General features: G+C 44.4%; 2 protein-coding genes across 3 annotated transcripts in view; one reads left to right on the top strand and one right to left on the bottom strand.

The window, feature by feature from the left end:
• Window positions 1-1,077: 1,077 nt before the first annotated feature.
• LOC308495756 (ras-related protein Rap-2a-like) lies at window positions 1,078-1,629 on the bottom strand (the record flags this gene model as incomplete). The annotated part of the gene is made up of 1 exon (XM_081080731.1): window positions 1,078-1,629. One exon carries the CDS (start codon window positions 1,627-1,629, stop codon window positions 1,078-1,080), a length of 552 nt encoding a protein of 183 aa, XP_080936857.1.
• Window positions 1,630-4,226: 2,597 nt separating this feature from the next.
• Window positions 4,227-19,590, top strand: part of LOC308495755 (uncharacterized protein) — a 57,035-nt gene continuing 41,671 nt past the window's right edge. The window contains exons 1-6 of one of the 2 annotated variants that reach the window (XM_081080730.1): window positions 4,227-4,647; window positions 8,070-8,184; window positions 8,347-8,520; window positions 13,872-13,978; window positions 15,280-15,417; window positions 17,729-17,799. In XM_081080730.1, coding sequence (XP_080936856.1) covers window positions 4,397-4,647; window positions 8,070-8,184; window positions 8,347-8,520; window positions 13,872-13,978; window positions 15,280-15,417; window positions 17,729-17,799 — 856 coding nt within the window. In that variant the 5' untranslated portion in view covers window positions 4,227-4,396. The remainder of the gene's footprint in view (window positions 4,648-8,069; window positions 8,185-8,346; window positions 8,521-13,871; window positions 13,979-15,279; window positions 15,418-17,728; window positions 17,800-19,590) is intronic. The other variant, XM_081080729.1, reaches the window with a different exon arrangement.

Genomic DNA, 19,590 nt, shown 5'->3' with positions numbered 1-19,590 from the left:
GCAATAAAGCTCTGCTAGAGCAAACTCGATTTTGAAAGCAGGTTAACCAAGAATCACACCACAACCATAGCCCTTAAAGGCAAGAAGGAATTTGCTGCTTAAACAAACGTAAAAATGCAAGATATTTGTAGTGTCCTGTGAGGTTCTACAAATGGGAACATGTGGATGCAGCATGGCTTCATTTTCCTTACATGATGGTACTAGTCAGTCTATCAGAACGCTTCTCGTTAGTAAGGCGAGGCAATCTCTTTGCATCCCAGTTGCTCTTCCTTCTTGTTCAGTAAAGTAATCAAGACCATACCTGCTTGGTTAACAGAGGGTGGGTTTGGGGTTGTAATTCGGATCAAACCCTTGTGAGAGCCTCCATTTTCTGTGGCAAAGCAGGTGATTTAACACATTTAAAACCAGATTGTATTTTTACACAACCTGTTCTGACTTATGCTCTACTAAGGATTGATGCATGAATTAGTTCCGTGTCACAAATTAGGATAACATCTACAATTAAGCATCAATTTTGAAAAACAGAAATGTGTCGGCTGAGCAAAGAATCTCTCCCTGTAATGCTGCTGGCAGGTCAGCTGTTATTATGTTACTTGACAGAATACATTGGTTAGAAGCACTATCTCAATGCCTGAAAATTCAGTACTCTCGTAGGAAAATATTTCTCCTTTACTTATTTCTTTTTTAAAGAAGACAAAATATTTTAATTGTAAGTGGTCACAGGAATTCTTCTGGGTTCTCTCTTGTGATTATTTTTAATTTATACAATAGTTGCTTCTGTCAACTCAGGGACCATGCCATCATAGCTTTCAAAGGAGATCACCCTGAAGATCGATTGGCTATGCCTTAAAGTTGCAGGTGCATACAGGAGACTGAGGACAATGGTGAAAACTGTAGTTACTGAACCCAAATGTTACTCAGAGACGTCAACTGACAATCACGGCTGAATTCTGAATAAGGGCAGCTATTTCACTGTAGATCACACCACATGTCCTGCAAACTCCGCAGTCGAGTAGACGGCGTTTGTATCGCCTAGGATATGGGGCAAATCCTGTCCAGGAGAGCCATTTTTGAATGCTATTGTATGTTACATGCGGAACAGCATGGGTCGTCTTTGTCAGGCTGCGCGGCATAGTTCATTTGCCTCACAATTTCTGCAAAGAGTTCATCCACCATTGTTTTACTTTCAGCAGAAGTCTCCATACAGGGGCAGCCCCACTCTTCAGCAAGGGCTCGGCCTTCATTGGATGACACTTCTCTCTCACTTTCCAGGTCCACTTTGTTCCCAACCAAGATGACTGGCACTTTCTCATACCGCTTCACGCGGATGATCCGGTCCCGCATGGGCTTGATGTCCTGGAAGCTCTGCTGGTTGACGAGGCTGTAGACGAGGATGAAGCCCTGGCCGTTCTTGATGTACAGGTCCCGCATGGACGCGAACTGCTCCGTGCCCGCCGTGTCCAGGATCTCCAGCACCGACGACGACGAGTCCACCTCGATCTCCTTGCGGTAGAAGTCCTCGATGGTGGGGTCGTATTTCTCGATGAAGGTGCCGGTCACGAACTGCACGGTCAGGGCGGATTGGCCGACCCCGCCCGAGCCCAGCACCACCACTTTGTACTCGCGCATCGTCCCTCCGCGGCCGCCCGCGACATAGACCTACGCCCGCCGCGCCGAGCTCCCGGACCCTGCCCCGGCGGCCGGCACCGCTGCCTGCCGCGGCCGCCCCCACCTCACAGCTGTCGCGGCCCCCCGGGCGCCGGCGGAAGGAGCGGCGGCCCAAGACATGGACCGATCCCGGCGGCAATGCGCCCCGCGGGGGCCGGCAGGAACTAAGGGCGAGCAGCGAACGCGAGCCGCCCGAGCCGCCCGAGCCCCCCGAGCCGCCCGAGCCGCCCGAGCCCCCCGAGCCGCCCGAGCCCCCCGAGCCGCCCGAGCCGCCCGAGCCCCCCGAGCCCCCCGAGCCGCCCGAGCCCCCCGAGCCGCCCGAGCCGCCCGAGCCCCCCGAGCCGCCCGAGCCCCCCGAGCCGCCCGAGCCGCCCGAGCCCCCCGAGCCCCCCGAGCCGCCCGAGCCCCCCGAGCCGCCCGAGCCGGCCGAGCCCCCCGAGACCCCCGAGCCGCCCGAGCCCCCCGAGCCCCCCGAGCCGCCCGAGCCCCCCGAGCCGCCCGAGCCGCCCGAGCCCCCCGAGCCGCCCGAGCCGGCCGAGCCGCCCGAGACCCCCGAGCCGCCCGAGCCCCCCGAGCCGCCCGAGCCCCCCGAGCCGCCCGAGACCCCCGAGCCGCCCGAGCCGGCCGAGCCCCCCGAGCCCCCCGAGCCGCCCGAGACCCCCGAGCCGCCCGAGCCGGCCGAGCCGGCCGAGCCCCCCGAGCCGCCCGAGCCCCCCGAGCCGCCCGAGCCCCCCGAGCCGCCCGAGCCCCCCGAGCCCCCCGACCCGCCCGAGCCGCCCGAGCCCCCCGAGCCGCCCGAGCCGGCCGAGCCGCCCGAGCCCCCCGAGCCCCCGGAGCCGCCCGAGCCCCCCGAGCCCCCCGAGCCGCCCGAGCCCCCCGAGCCGCCCGAGCCCCCCGAGCCCCCCGAGCCGCCCGAGCCCCCCGAGCCGGCCGAGCCGGCCGAGCCGCCCGAGCCCCCCGAGCCCCCCGAGCCGCCCGAGACCCCCGAGCCGGCCGAGCCCCCCGAGCCCCCCGAGACCCCCGAGCCCCCCGAGCCCCCCGAGCCGCCCGAGCCCCCCGAGCCCCCCGAGCCGCCCGAGACCCCCGAGCCGCCCGAGCCGCCCGAGCCCCCCGAGCCGCCCGAGACCCCCGAGCCGCCCGAGCCGCCCGAGCCGCCCGAGCCGCCCGAGCCCCCCGAGCCGCCCGAGACCCCCGAGCCGGCCGAGCCGGCCGAGCCGGCCGAGCCGGCCGAGCCGCCCGAGACCCCCGAGCCGCCCGAGCCGCCCGAGCCCCCCGAGCCGGCCGAGCCGCCCGAGACCCCCGAGCCGCCCGAGCCGGCCGAGCCCCCCGAGCCGCCCGAGCCCCCCGAGCCGCCCGAGCCGCCCGAGCCCCCCGAGCCGCCCGAGCCCCCCGAGCCGCCCGAGCCGCCCGAGCCCCCCGAGCCGCCCGAGCCCCCCGAGCCCCCCGAGCCGCCCGAGCCCCCCGAGCCCCCCGAGCCGCCCGAGCCCCCCGAGCCGCCCGAGCCCCCCGAGCCGCCCGAGCCGCCCGAGCCCGCCCGAGCCCCCCCGAGCCCCCCCGAGCCCCCCCGAGCCGCCCGAGCCCCCCGAGCCGCCCGAGCCGCCCGAGCCGCCCGAGCCCCCCGATCCCCCCGAGCCGCCCGAGCCCCCCGAGCCGCCCGAGCCCCCCGAACGGCCCGACCCCCCCGAGCCCCCCGAGCCCCCCGAGCCGGCCGAGCCGCCCGAGCCCCCCGAGCCCCCCGAGCCGGCCGAGCCCCCCGAGCCGCCCGAGCCCCCCGAGCCGCCCGAGCCCCCCGAGCCGGCCGAGCCCCCCGAGCCGCGGGCCCGCAGTGCTGCCCGCCAGCCTCCTAAGGTGGCTTTTTAAAAAGGTGTCTGAAAATCAAACCGGCTATAATAATACTGGTCCAGTTGTCACAAATTGACAAGTGAATATAATACCAACTAAAGAAAGGATTGGAAATGTGGATCTTTTCTGGCCATTCTAGACTGAATAAATCGGTGAAATCCTGAGGCAAAACAGCAAATTTCCTTTCTTTCTTAACATATATACTGAAAAGAGAAAGAGATTTCTAGTTTCACAGGCCTTATTCAAAAAGCAGATAAGTACAAAGTATACTCCAATTTTTAAAGAAGATTTTTGGGTCTAAGGTGATAGATATTGAGGTTGAAAATAAAACGTTTCAAAATACAAGAGTTTTCTCTGGGAAATCAAGCTTTTAAATGCTTTTGTGTTTTATACATCGAAATTAATACATTTCAGTTTTAGGGTACATAAAGTTTTTTTTTTCTTCTCTCATTTATGGTTTTTGCTTCCCCCAAGTTCTCTGCCTGTTACATACCTGTTTTCTTAATTCAGGAAATGAAATTTCCTATTTCATTTTGCTCAGACGACCCAGCAGAAGCCTGGGCCAGCGCCCACCGAGGTCCGAATGGAACTCAGCGCTGCCCACAGGCCACCTCTGAAGCTTGAGGCGCCTGGGCCTTGCACGTGGGCTCCGGGTGCCCTTGACCTTGGCCCCGGGGCTCTGTGCGCATGCGCAGCCCTCGGCCTCTGCCCCGTGCACCGTTGCTTGGTGACGGCCGTTCCGGGCGGAGAGATTCCAAACCGCCTTGCTGTCCTGCGGGGATACTGTGGCGACTGGAGTTGGCTGCTCTAGAGGCTACTGTTGGCTGGGCGCGGAGAAAACAGGCGTGAGAAGTGCGGAGGAGGTTCTGAAGCCCGTGGCTTGGCCATGAAGAAGTGTTTTGGCTCTGGGCTTCAGAAGGTCAGGTCCCGCTTGGGTTTCCGAAGGAGACCCCAGAGCGATGGTGGTGGCTGGCAGCCTGAGGCCGGAGGTGGGGTCACCTCGGAGTCCGGGTACTGCAACCAAGGCAGAGATCGCATACAAATCTACAGAGCTGCCGCCAGGGGCAACGTATCAGAAGTGCAGAGGCTGCTCTCGCTCCATCCAGAGAGACTGGATGACAGAGACCTGCAGAAGAGGTGAGCGGGCCTGGGGGGCCGCAGGGCACGGGCCGGAGGCGGCGGGGGCCTGGGAGAGGGGCCTGGGAGGGGCGGTACGCTGGTGGGGCCCTTACCCCGGGGGCAGGGCCCAGGCCGCCGTGGTGAGCACCAGGACAAACTCTCAAGGTCCCGTCACTCATAATTCCCCTTACAAAGCACTTTACTGACAATTTTAAACAAATTCAACTAAATATCAGTAATAGAAATGAAAAGAAGTATAGCATTTGAAAAAGAAGCATTTTACTTTTGATGTGCACAGTTTTAGACCATGTTGTTAAACACTACAGAAAAGTGCGTAATGAGAAAACTGATTCCCATAATAGAGCGACTTGTGGGCTAAAAAAATCAGCTAAAACCCAGTATCCGTTTTACATCAGTGTCCACCCATGTATGTATGGTGTTTATTGAGGGGCCTTAGAAGGGAAGCTTCCAGTGGAAGATGGCTGTGGTCTGTCTAGGAAGACTCGTTTTCTCACCGCGTGTGCTCTTCCTCTAGTTATCAGTTTTCCACAAGCCAACTAAACTCTCAGGGTTTTAAAAGTTTTGGGTTGCACATGGTGTCTCTTTGATTGTAGTGATAAAATTAAGAATCATTCTGCATAGTAGACGAAGATTTGCCCTTCTAGGTGTCAACGGGTGCTCTATTGCCACCATTTCTTTACTAAGAGCTGAAAAGAGAGATAAATGATTGGAATATAGCAGAAAATGCCCAAACACCCTAATATATGCAGGATGTTAGAGCTTCATAGTGATGACATTTCGCGTTAGTAGAAAATATGAATTACTCATGAATGATGGAGAAATACCTGTTAAGTATTTGGAGAAAATTTGTTAGATTTTCATGTCACAAAAATAAGTTCCAGATGTACTGTAGATTAAAAATTATAAATATACAAAATGAGGAAGGTACCAGAAGAAAACAGAAATGCCTATTTATACAATTTTTTATGTTGGCGAAGACTTCAAAAAAACCAAGAGTTCAGAAGGTTGGTTGAGCAATATAAGAAATCAATAGTCTCTGTATATCAGAAAATAATACTAACAAAATAAAAGAAAAGGTACTTGCAAATTATGTACAGCATACACATATCAGGGAAAAGTGTATCTTTGTTTTATAGAGAAGTGTCTGAAATCAACAGAAAAAAGCGCTCGAATTTTGAATTGGACCAAGTTCTTTCTGTGTATCTATAAGTGACCAATATTTAGTGCCCCAGGTAAAAAAAAAAAAAGGAATTAAAGTTGAAAGAGAAATGAAAACTTCTTTTCCATCCTCAAAGGTTGAGAAGATGAGGAGTCATGGTACTTGTACTTCTGCTTCAAATTAAAGTTGCTTCAGACTTTTCAAAGTTTGGTGACTTTTCATTTTGGTGATAAGTACCACATTTAAAAATGTATATTCCCTTTACTCATCAATTCCAAGTGCTAAAATGTTTTTATGAAATAATTATATAAATCACATACAATTTGCTTTTCTCAGCACTGCTTACAATATCAATGTATTGTGAAAAACTCACATCAACACATTTCGTAAATAAATTGCAGTGCATCTGTAGGATGGAATTACCTGAGACCGCTGAAGGTGGTATGGATAATACATACATGTTTACATGCAAAGATGTACTTTGGTAGATTGGAAAAGGAGAAAGAATTCCTTTGATTATACACACACACAGACTACGATGTTATTTTAGCCAAAAATATGTGCAAACTTGATTACTGAGTATTTGTACAGTGACATTTTCTTTTTTAAAAAGTCTGATCTCTACACTGAACATATACAGAAATTCTAGTAACAGTTTATTATTAATAAAGTAGTCCCAGGTAATATTTCATTATTCCCAGGAATATGAATCTTGTACAGATTAAAACAATTTCTCACTTCTATTTTCAATTTTTTTTTTTTAAAGATTGGTATTTTCTGGCAACTTTTAGCCTCTTCAGAAGTAAAGGCAGTCTTTTTATCTGTGCCGGTAGAAGTTCATGTATCTATATTTCTGTACACACTTATTTTTTTATTATATAGAGCTTCATTACCTATAACATTAAGTGATTTTTGATTCATCATTTTGGTTCTGTCTTTATGGAAATCAAAAATAGCACATATAAGTGATTATTACTATTGCAGAAGTACTGCTTTACTATAAACATTTTGTTTAAAAACATTGAACTCTCCAGCTGTAGTTATCCCTTCTTTCAATCCATTTATTCATCAAATATACACTGAATAACTGTTACGGAGCAGACACAGTCTACTCGGGACTCTCAGAATCTATCTCTCAGGCCCTCTTCATCCTTAAAAACTTTATGTTGCCCAGTAGGAGCGAAATGAAAAATTGTAAATGGACGTAATAGTACCTAATCTCCATTGAAGCTTTTCCTCCCTCGTTTCAAATAAAAGGATTTCTACAGTTAGGACATTGTGAACAGTAACCAAACTTGCTGTTTACCTAGTGTACAATAGTATTAAATATGAGTATCGATCACTGGAAATCGTCCGATTTTCATATAATCTATGACTCGAAACAGACAATGAAAGGAGCCATCCTTAGTCACTTGAATGCTGAGTCTCCTTTGGCTTCAAGTTTCTTGAAAATCAAAACAAGAATTACTTTGTGATTTTAGTCCTCTTTCCCCATGATGCCCTTAAGAATGAACATTTATTTAGATGCCAATTTATGACGAGAACTGCGGAAGGTCTGGTGTGTTTCCATTATTTCACTTCACGTCAGGGTGGTAAGATGCCGGTTCTTGTAAATACCAGTAAGAAATTATTTAAATGCTGCCAACTATACTTTCAAGGCACTCTGAATTGTACATTGCCTTCCAGAGTCAGAGGTGTTAAAATATGAGAAAAGAAGCATCTTAGAACCACTGAAATACAGTGTTCTTTCTTAATCCTTAAAACATAGCTGCAAAGTAGGTGGAATGATATCATTTTACTTAATTGAAATGTTGTCTTGTAAAGTAGTAGTGATGGTAATAATTCTGATAATATTACCAGTTACTGAGCTGTGTGTTTTGTGCTAGGAACCTAAGTAAACACTTTACATAGATTCCCATGTGAGCCCACAACAGTGTTAACTACTGTTTTTATCCCCACTTTGTTGATGAGGAAATGGAGGCACACAAAGGCTAAGGGACAGCTAATAAGTGGTCGAATTAAATTAGGATCAAACCGAGTTGAGCTGATTCCCCAGGGCATGCTCTCTGTAGTCACATAGGCTGCTCTTTCCTTAGTGTGGCGAGTAAGCAGAGCTCGTGAATATTGTACTTTGTGCAGAAGAAAACTCCATGTTGGTTCTGAAGGCATTGGAGTGGCGTGTCATGTTTACAATTGCGTGCAGAGCTGCATGTTTGAGACAGTGCCCTGTAATGTCCTAAATGTCCTCTCACCCTCATAGGACTGCTCTCCATTTGGCCTGCACCTTTGGCCATTCGGAAGTGGTGACTCTTCTAGCAGAGAAAAAATGCCAGATGAATTTCGGTGACAACAGAAACAAGACAGCTCTAATAAAGGTATGTGGTAGCCAGCTCTGTCAACAGGAGATGGATTTTATTTTAGTATTTAGAATAAAAATGAATTTATCTCAATTAACTATAACTAATTGTGGAAACTTGTGGAATGCTTACTTTGAATTCCCATAATTTACCGTTTATTTAATGACGTAATCCTGACAGGCCGTGGAGAGCCAGGAAGAGGAGTGTGCAACAATCCTACTACAACATGGAGCGGATCCACATGTGAAGGACGATTGTGACAACACGGCTCTCCACTACGCGGCCATGGGGCACAACACCGCGATAGTTGAACAGCTGCTGCAACATCAGGCAGATATGGAAGCAACCAATGAGGTATAGATCCACAGACTGTATTTACACAATATTTGTTATACGTGTGTTTCAGTCACAAGCATTTTATTTCTAGTCGACATATACTGCATGCTGTACATCGCTCCCTGTCGCCATAGAAACAAGTCCAAAGCCAAGTCAGGAAGGGGAAATGAGGTGGCCACAGAAAGGGCCCAGCTCTGTCCTGTAACAGTCCTGTTACTGCGTGGGAGTGGGTGGCAGGCTCAGAGCCCACCAAGGACTGACGACCCGGGGGGAGGGAAGTATGTGGGGGTGGCTGCTGCAGGGCAGGGCCTAGGAGATGGGTGAGCCTGGGTCCCGCCAGGGAGCTGGGGGGTGCAGGTAGGGAGGGGAAGCAGCAGGACACAGGCCCTGAGCACCCCAGGCCTCGGGGATTCTGAAGATCGGGGCAGGAGGGCCAGCACGTTTGGACATCCAGCAAGGGCATCGGCCTGTGCTCCTAGCCACTCTGCCAGCCACGGCCCCCCTTGGGGTCTCCACCTCGGAGTGGGGCTCCTGCTCAGGCTGGCGGAGGTGCTGGGCGGGTTTTAGGTGTACAGAGGGAGCAGGTGATGGGGACGCGTTCACCCCTTTTTGTTCTTGGACATACATCACCGCTCGCCACTGCAACCCCAGCAGGAATGCCCTTGGTTGACAGAGGAAGGGTCAATTTTACACCTTTGGAAGCTCAAGTGTTCCCTGAATGCAAACAGTTGGAACTTAATTTTCTAAAATTTTACTTTACGTGATGATACCTCTAAAGTAGCAGTAGAGGGCACAGCTCTCTTTTATGCACTTATGATAAATTACTTGTGAAAACAACACTTGTAACAGGCAACACTTCCTTTTTTAAGTGTTTTTTCACGTCCGAGTTGTTTTCCAATTAATGCAAAACAATGCAGGAAAGCAAAATTTGCCTTTGAAATCGGCTTTACCTTAAAACTCAAACAAACAAAAGCATTTTACAATATCATAGTAATCTTCCCGCTGTTGACAAATTGCTATTTATAAACAAATGATTTATATAAAGCTATTTAGTTTTCATTGGCTAAAGCCTAAGAGGTAAAAAGGAAAGGGAAAGGAAATAACTATCAGAAATATGCAGGGCAATTTGGAAATTTGGCTATTGAGGGGAAATAACAAGAAGAGGTTTTTCAAAACCTCATGGACACAGACAGCAGTTCAATATTTGCCAGAGGGTAAAGGCGGGAGGGGTGATAGATGAGGAAAAAGGGGTCAAACATAATGGTGGTGGAAGGAGAACTGACTCTGGTGGTGAGCACACAATGCGATATACAGATGCTGTATCATAGAAATGACACTTGCAACCAACGTGATTTTACTAATCAATGTCACCCCAATAAGTTTAATTAATAAACAGAGGTTTTTTTATTTTTGTTTTCCTTCAGTTTATATGCTTAGTCAAGGTCCTCTTCAGTTTTGGGGGATAATAATCCTTAGTTTGGGAGAGAGAGTTAGTGAGTTTTAAATTCCCCTAAGACCACATCTAGGAAGGCTCCGAATCCACCAGATTACAGTGAACAGGTGGCAATTAAGTGGGAAAGGAAGGAAAGACAGATAATTAAGTGACATATCATCTGTTCTGGCAGAAAGAGCCACCTAGGTAAGAGTCTAAACTCTGCTGTGAAATGTAGACTGTCCCATGAGAAGTAAGGAGTTTAGCAGTAATGAAATCAAGTTGCATTTTAATTGTTAATCCCGTTTCCACTCCTACCCAGGAAATTAAGTGTGGTTTTCATAAGTGACATGTCTCTTCCACTTTTATTTGGCCTAATCCTCAATATCAGAGGAAATTGGTGACATAGGCGAGAGAAGAGGAGACTGAAGTGATCGTCTACTGGACTAGTTCTTGGCTAGAATTATGCTGGCGAATCACAGTCACCCTAGGAACTTTAAAAACATTCACAACCATTTACAAGCTAGGCTCTTCCTGAAGGTTTTGACTATGTAAAGCTAATAAGGCCTGGACATGTGTTGTTTAGAAATATTTCCCTGAGATTCTGATACAACTCTTGGTTAAGAACTACTAGTGCAATATATCAATTCGCAGATCTCAAATACTTAAGAAATCTCTAGAAGAGGTGGAGTTTGAGAGGTGATTTTCCTTCAGCTCTCTCCTTCCCAACACTCTTTGCCTGACTTTTGAACTGTCTGTACCTCTGGGCTCGAGAAGTGGAAGGAAATATCATTGGCAGTATCTACTGGCTTAAAGAAGAACACCTTTTTCCTTTCAGCCATCAGTCATTCACTGGTGCTCTGAGAATCTTTAGAAACTTGCTGATGGGTGGTCTCCTAATGCATAGAATCGGGCCCTTTAAGAGTTTTGCCGATGGACATGCGTCCTATTTGGGAGACCACCTCAGGGATACTGTGGATACCTGATCATGGCATTGTACATCAGAAGCTAAACATTAATGAATGCCAACTATAATTTTATATATATAATGTGATGGTTCAGTGTGAGGTCGGAGGGATAGTGGATGGGGGCAGGGGGGTTCACAGTATGAGGGATATAAATGATGAACGTCTAAGTATTACCTTGTTTTGTACACCTGAAACTAATAAATAAATTAATTAATTAAAAAAAAAAAGAGTTTTGCATGTTTGTTTGTGCTCAGGTTGTTAGATCAACAAATGCTTACTGCATGCGGGGTTTTCCTGCAGTAATAGGAAATTGTGAACCTGCTTTTTTTGCCTGTTGTTCTGTAAATCTCCAGTTTTCTTTTCTTTGTTTTTAATTAAATTTATTAGGATGACAATGGTTATTGTATTTAAATAGGTTTCAAGTGTACATTTCTATAATGCATCATCTATATGTCATAGTATGTGCTCACCACCCAGAGTCAGTTCTGCCTTCACCGTATATTTGACCCCCCTTACCCTCTTCTACTATCCACCGTCCCCCCTTATGTTCTGGTAACCACTGAACTGTTGTCTGTGTCTGTGAGTTTTTGTTTCCTTGTCTTGTTCGTCTGTTGCTTTCAGTTTCATATCCCTCATATGAGTGAAGTCGTATGGTCCTCGACTTTTTCTGTCCGATTTGTGTTGCATAGCATAATACTGTCATGATCCATCCATGTTGTCCCAAATGGCAGCATTTCATTTTTTTCTATGGCAGAGTAGTATGCCATTGTGTTTGCATACAACATCTTTTTTATCCAGTCATCTATTGAAGGACAGTTTTGTTGTTTCCATTTCTGGGCCACCGTAAATGTTGCTGCAATGATCGAAGGTGTGTGATAAACTCTCTCAGTATGTCTGTGAAATTCATAGAGCCGTGGCATAATCACGATGGTAGGTTTAAACATGAAATCCCGTGAAGTTAGTAGCAATACAGATGGGAAGTGTCAATAATTTAGTGTCAGCAGTTCTATAATGTAATTATCCATTGGGTTAACAATCTGAACAATGAATACAAATAGATTATGGTTTGAATAAGAATGGGAAAAATTCTTGAAGTGGGTGTAATGAGTCTAAATGACAGTTTTATTGCATGTTGGGGCCCAGTTTTTTAATGAAGCATATGATACTAAAAAACAGAAAGATTTTACATACAAATATTCACATTATACACAAACATTTGGAAACAGCAGATAAAAAATTCCAAGTGGGCCACGGACTAATTATGGCTCCTCAATATGTTTCGTTTGCCTCCATATGTTGAGTCAACATCGAAAGTTTTGGAGACTCATGAAGAAGTAAGGATGTCAAGCTTCTCTGAAAGAATCAAGCCTGGTCCCCTTGAGCCCTGACTACAGTTGGGTGTCCTGTGGCGAGGCTGCACCTCTTATATGAGACATGTGTTCCCTAGTGTGCCACTGTCCCCACCTGGGTTCTTCACTTACTTGGGTCACCTTCTTTGCCTCCGTAAGCACTGGAGTGTGCGATTCCTGTTTTATAGAATATTTTGATAAACGCTTCAAGATTTTCAAGACAGTCTATATTGATTTATTATATGTATTCTATATTAATCTCCTTAGAATGAGAGTGAGTTTTTCAAGCTAGAATTCTAAGTTTTTCTTTTTAAAAAACAAAAACCAAAAAACTTCCTTTTTCATTATATGTCCTATAAAGAATCATACCCATTGAAATGTCTTTAAGTCTTATGAGGTCAATGATGGTTATAGTTGTAGATGTTATGCATATTGCAGGCAGTATTCTATCATCCTCCTCAACGTGGTTCCTTAAAAATGCAAGTGATTTAGTCGCTTTCATGATGCTAAAAATCATCCATATAGATCAGCATTAAAACGTGAACTGATAAGCCATGATATTTTATTTCGGAGTTACATTTTGCCTGAGCTATAAAATAATTTTAAGTAGCAATTAAAATAGAACCAGAATAAAAAAGAGATTTTTTCAGAAAGTAGATAGGCATTGGGGTCCCAAGGTTATCATTGTAACTGAGAATAAAATTTCACATTGAGCTTACCAACAGCTAAGATAAAAACCCATCGTCTTATAATGGGAGAAAACCAATGGACCATTTAGTGATAAGCAATCAAAGGTCATTTGAAGCCTAACTCTTTTTAATTTAGAGTCCACTTCCTTAGTGACCCTTTTGGAGCAGGAGAGCCTGAAGTTGACATCTGGGATCCTGAGAACATGGATAGAAGAGAAGCAAGCAAGTTTGTATAAGCTGCAGAAAACCTCACCTCTGTTGGAAAGCTCTCCGAACTGTATCCCTGAAATTCTGTGATATTTCAAACGTTAATGTTTGCCACAGAAAAGTATTGTCAAATCGGGATTAAGCAACCTGAAACACTTCTTTAGTAATAACCATATAAAGCACAGTTTTATAATACTTCTCAAACACAGGTGATCTTTCTGGAATCTTCCTACTGGGGCACAGTAATTAATTTCTGCTAAAGTACATATTCTTTGGAATATAATGTAACAAACACTACCCCAGAAATAATTATTTAGGTTATCAATTCAATGAAACGACTTAAAGCATTTACGTCTATGTTTTCGAGCTTGGAGATACAGGGATGGAGAATAGCCCCTGCCCTCAGAAGGCTCTGGGTTCAGGTGGGGAACGATAAAATAACTGCAGTATAGTGCGATAGAGATTGTGATGGGAGCAAAGTTCTTGGCACCAGGACTGTCAGTGTTTGAAGGGAGTTCTGGAGAATGAGGTGGAAGTCCATCTGTTGGAGAGGAAGGGGGAGGATATTTTAAAGGGAAGGAGCAGCAGACGACAACACAGAGGGCTACTTTTTATTTACTTTCTCTAGTGTATGTTCAAGTTTAGAGGATCTTTTATGAGTTTTCAAATTCAATTTAGAACTACGTAGTTTTTTAAGCTATAAATTGTTTTCTCTGTTTTACAGTTTGGTTTTACACCACTTTTATTTGCTGTGAATGAGAACTGCCCGAAAATGGTGGAATATTTACTCGAGAGACATGCAAACATACATGCAGTTGATAAGTGGAAAAGGTACTTGTTTGTTTGTTTTTTAACTTAGAACTGTTTTAGAGCGGTAACAGTTACTCAAGTCAGAAAGATTAAATTAAGAAGAAGAGGATTAACCTATAATTACAAAGTGAAAAATATCAGCACATCGTCAGTTAGGTAGAATAGCAATTATTCTGACTGGTGAACAGGAAGAACCGTATCCTGCAGGATTCATATTCATTTATGATATCGACTGATGTCATTTGTCATTGCAGTTTTTGGTCACATGGTATTATATTAGCTAAAGGGTTTTCACGGTAATTTTACTAGTTTTGTATAGTATGGACTCTAACTTAGTTTATGATACAATATTGGGTTTAGTCTCTCTGACAGTTTTTTTAACCTCTACTGTGTATTCAGGTTTCCTTAAAAGATGCACGTTAAACATAAATAGGAGTTGATTTTGTTGTTTGGATGACTCTGCTTTAAATTGTTTTCCTGAAGGAATACTGATGTTATAGGGTTTTCCCTAAATGACTGTGAATTACTACTACCAGATATTCCTCAGTTTTTATTCTTTTTTCATTTCTAGTCTATTTTGATGTTTTTTTAAATCATTTTTAATTGGTATGGGTAGAAGGGAGAAAGACAACATTAACTGAATAAACTTCTTCTTTAATGAAACAAGTCATAGATGGGTGATTAAAAAAGAGATGGGCTTTCAGTTCACTCAGGACTGGGTTAAAAGCTCAGCTTTCCTACGTGTCACGTGTGTGACCGTGGGAACATTACTGTCATCACCAAACATGTTTCCCGATGTGGAAACGAGGGAAATAATATCTCCTTCAAGTACGGTCGTGTGTCATGACCTGGCATGTGATTCAGTGCCCAGCACATGCTTATGAGCACCGTTAACTCAACGATGACAATGTTTACTAGAATTATCACTAATATTATTGTTTTGAGCCTGCCAAGTAGCTTTAACTTACTTGAATTCTAGCTGACTTTGGATGCACCATATATAAGACTAAGGAAGAAACGGGAAATTCTTCATTGAAATCTTCACCTACTTCAGTTAAGTGACCTCAGCAGAGTTACTTGGCTATTAGAGAACTTTAAATTAGCACCTTCTAGGTAATACCCAGTGGGGCAAGAGGCTTTTTTTTTGTTTTTATGTCCCTTCATTTTAGCCTTGGACATAATTTACAAAGATGAACACTTAAGCATGTAAATGGTCGATTGTATACAGATAAGCACTGTATTGAACTTGGTAAAGTCTCTCAATGTTGCTGTGTACGTAACTGAAAGTTCCTAAGGGTGAAGTTGTCTCTCCGTTATTTCAGAACAGCCCTCATGCTTGCTGCAAGGAATAAGTCCTCAAATACAGTCCGGCTTCTGCTTCAGGCAGGTGCAGATGTCTTTGCTCGAGATGACACTGGGCGCACCGCGGAAGAATATGCTTTCTCTAAGGGTTTGAAGGAGTAAGTGTGTACATTGAAATGCTAGTTATCACCAAACTGGGCTTCCAAACACTTGAACTGTTACTTCTTAGGGAACAGGTGAGACGTCCTAACTGGGGTCAGGCAGGGGGGGAATGGCAGTGAGTTAGTAGACATCCTTAGCCAGAAACCAAGCAAACGATCAGACGTGTAAGACGTAGCAAAGGGACAGATTCCTTATCCCAGAACTTTGAAGACCTTTATCTTTAGGGATCCCCACATTCTCCGTTTCATTCCAAGCATAACCCCTGTGTGTCAGGTACCAATAATGTCTCTTCTCTGACTTTTCCTACTAGTTATTTGGGGGTGTAAAATGTACAGTTTAGCAGGAAATTCTGTATTTTCTGGAGGCTATTGGCTATGCTCCCCCCTTGAATTTTTCAAGAAGCCAGAGTGTTCCCTAAGTCCAAGGGGGACCATCCTCTTTCACAAGTCAGATGGAGAGGGAAGGAAGGTCATTCTGGTCATTCATTGGTTTCCATCGATTGTGTTGCTGCATGGTTGCTATAGAAACGGATCCTGTCGTCATGACTCCCCGTGCTCCCAGGTTCCCTTGCTGATCCCGAGTCCTCTGTGTCCATGGTTTTCCACATTTGGACTTCGAAGTGGCGATATTTTTAACTTGACATGCAGATGCTTGCTTACATTCTCAGCCCCTATTCCAGAGCACCAGCTCCCTGTCCCGGGAGCCAGGACTTCTAGCTTTAGCCACACACAGCCTTCCCTAACACTGAAAAACTATGCGGGGCCCACATCTTAGCCCAAACCTCATGATGACTTACCCTTTGGAGTGTCTTGTTGTGTCTTCTGCCAGCACATGTTAGTTGGAACTTTCTGAGCTGTCAGAGAGGTGCTAGTAATGCTGCAGGAAAAGATCAGACTTTCCTTTCTCCTTTGTTACCAGATCTGTACCCCAAGGCCACTTGCTATCCCATGGAGTATCTTTCCTTAGGTCCTGGAAGGTCCCATAACGCCTTTCCCAGAGTAGACACTAACTTGCCTGTGATTCCTTAGTTAAGATGAGGCTCAGTGATCTGTTTTCCAAAATAATGAAAATCTGGCCAGTGACTTGACTCTCCCTCAGGTTTCAGAATATTTAAAGTTTTGCCTGACATGGAAGCCAGTAAACAGAAAGCTCTGGATCTAAAGGAGGTTACTTGGTGTTAGAATAGCTGCACCCCTTCCACGCCTCATGAGTGTGCATATATGTTCTATCTTTCAAGTCAACTGGGGATGCCTAGGAAGGTTAGAAAGATCTGATAGGTCAGAGTTTCAGCAGGTAGACATGAGACGGAAGTAGTCCAAGCCAGGTCTTGACTTCTGTGACTTTTCTGCCACTGGTGTGATTAGCTACGATAATAGGGGCAGTTATGTTATCTACCTTATTGAGGTAACATATTTCTAAACGCATTTAATTACAAATTACATAATAGCTGAGATGTACTGAATTACAAACCACAAAGAGAGTAGCTGATAACCAAAATTAAAAACATTTTCTGTAAACTGCAACATTTGAATGTTAAATAGAACCTATGAAAAGCACACATTAGGTTTATTTGGAATTCCAAAATAATTTCAAAAACTAAAGCTCAAAAAAACTTATTCCGTTGCCTTACAATTTTGCTGTATTATCTATTTGATCCTCTGACAACCTGTAAAATAAGGCAGTGAGATGCTTGGTTTGTAGAGGAAAGCTCTGAGCCTAATAGCGGTGACTTCCCCGAAAACGGATCTTGTGGACTATAGAACTAGGATTTCTGAGTTCTCAACTCTCGCCCCTGCTAATTCTAATTAACTGACTGAACTATACTGCCCTCAACATGACTGGTTCACCTTGTTTTTTTGTCTTCTTTAATCACATGCTTAAGAAAAATTTTGTACAACTTACTATGGTTTTTTTTTTAACTTAAATTTATAGGGGTGACAATGGTTAGTAAAATTACATAGGTTTCAAATGTACAATTCTTTAATATATTGTCTATATATCACATTGTGTGATATACCACCCAGAGTCAGTTCTCCTTCTGTCACCATATGTTTGACCCCCTTTACCCTTTTCTACTATCCCCTCTTCCACTTACTCTCTGACAACTACTGAACTGTTGTCTGTGTCTATAAGTTTTTGTTTCTTTATTTGTTTGCCTTTAGAACTTACAAAATTGAAGCGTATGGGATAATTCAAGTTTTTATATTAGTTCAGATATTACCTGAAATACTCTAAGAATTCCATGTTTTGATAAATGTTTTCCTGTCAGTATTAAGACAGTAATATTCTCACCTCTTTTATACATAGCAACGTCCAACTAATTTCTGGTTATAAAAAAGGATGGAGATGTGAAACGTCTTCTGACAGTAACAGTCGAGGTAAGACTCTTAATAGTGAAGTATTCTTTGTGGTTCTACCAGACATACAGTAAGACTAAGAAAGTTTTGCTATTGAAAGAGCTGTTAAAAAATGTGTATATTGCATGTATATTTTTTCTTTGTTAGTTAATGTCTTTCTTAATAGTCTAGTATTCAGAATTATTATAAAAGTTAATTGTAGGTAATTTAAAATCTGAGAGAGTATTGTGTGAAAAGAAACTCATTTATCTAGTCATGACCCCTACAATCCCATATGATATTTGTGTAAATAAGAAAAATGATTTTTAAGTTAGTATGTTGTATGTTGCTTCTATAATCACCTTATAAGTTGGACAATAAGTTGGACTTGTAAAAATGGATATTTGTTTAAATTTTACAGCAAATGGATTACACGTAGTGAATGAATTCTTGTTATTACATTGTGGTTTGTCTCACCATAATGTAACTAAAACTAAGAACTCAACAATACCTTCATAGTCCCATAAACAAATGGCAAACAACAAGAACTACAAAACTTAGCCAGTGTGAAGGAATCGCAGTGAGACTGTTTTTTTAAAAAATTTATTTATTGGGGTGACAATTGTTAATGAAATTACATAATTTCAGGTGTACAATTCTGTATTACATCATCTATAAATCCCAGTATGTGTTCACCACCCAGAGTCAGTTCTCCTTCCATCACCATATATTTGATCCCCCTTACCCTCATCTCCCTCCCCCCACCCCCCTTACCCTCTGGTAACCACTAAACTATTGTCTGTGACTACGAATTTTTGTTTCTCATTTGTTTGTCTGTTCTTTTGTTGTTTTTGGTTTATATACCACATATCAGTGAAATCATAGGGTTCTCTGCTTTTTCTGTCTGACTCATTTCGCTTAGCATTATACTCTCAAGATCCATCCATGTTGTCACAAATGTTCCTATATCATCTTTCCTTAAGGCCGAATAGTATTCCATTGTGTTTATATACCACAACTTCTTTATCCATTCATCTATCGAAGGACATTTTGGTTGTTTCCATGTCTTGGCCACCATAAACAAAGCTGCAATGAACATTGGAGCACAAGTGTCTTTATGTATAAATGAGTTCAAATTCTTTGGGTAGTTACCCAGGAGAGTGATTGCTGGGTCATATGGTAATTCTATTTGTAATTTTTTGAGGAACCTCCACACTGCCTTCCATAGCGGCTGCACCAGTCTGCATTCCCACCAACAGTGTAAGATGGTTCCTTTTTCTCCACAGCCTCTCCAACACTTGTTGCTATTTGTCTTGTTGATGAAAGCCATTCTGACTGGGGTGAGGTGATATCTCATTGTGGTTTTTTATTTGCATTTCTCTGATGATTAGCGATGTGGAGCATTTTTTCATATGTCTATTTGCCATTTGTAAGTCCTCTTTGGAGAAATGTCTCTTCAGGTCCTCTGCCCATTTTTCAATTGGGTTGTTTGTTTTTTTGTTGTTGAGTTTCATGAGTTCCTTGTATGTTTTGGATATTAGACCCTTATCAGAGGAACTGTTTGCAAATCTCTTCTCCCATTCAGTCGGTTGCCTCTTTATTTGTCGATGGTTTCTTTTGCTGTGCAGAAACTTTTAAGTTTCATATAGTCCCATTTGTTTATTTTAGCTTTTACTTCCATTGCCTTTGGAGTCAAATTCATAAAATGTTCTTTGAATCCAAGGTCCATAAGTTTAGTACCTATGTTTTCTTCAATGCAGTTTATTGTGTCAGGTCTTATGCTTAAGTCTTTGATCCATTTTGAATTAATTTTGGTACATGGTGACAGATAAC

This window comes from Rhinolophus hipposideros (assembly GCF_964194185.1).
Source record: "Rhinolophus hipposideros genome assembly, contig: HAP1_SCAFFOLD_239, whole genome shotgun sequence".
In the NCBI taxonomy this organism is placed as follows: Eukaryota; Metazoa; Chordata; class Mammalia; order Chiroptera; family Rhinolophidae; genus Rhinolophus; species Rhinolophus hipposideros.
Note: the sequence above shows the minus strand (reverse complement) of the source record. Positions and strands in the feature narration are given on the sequence as shown.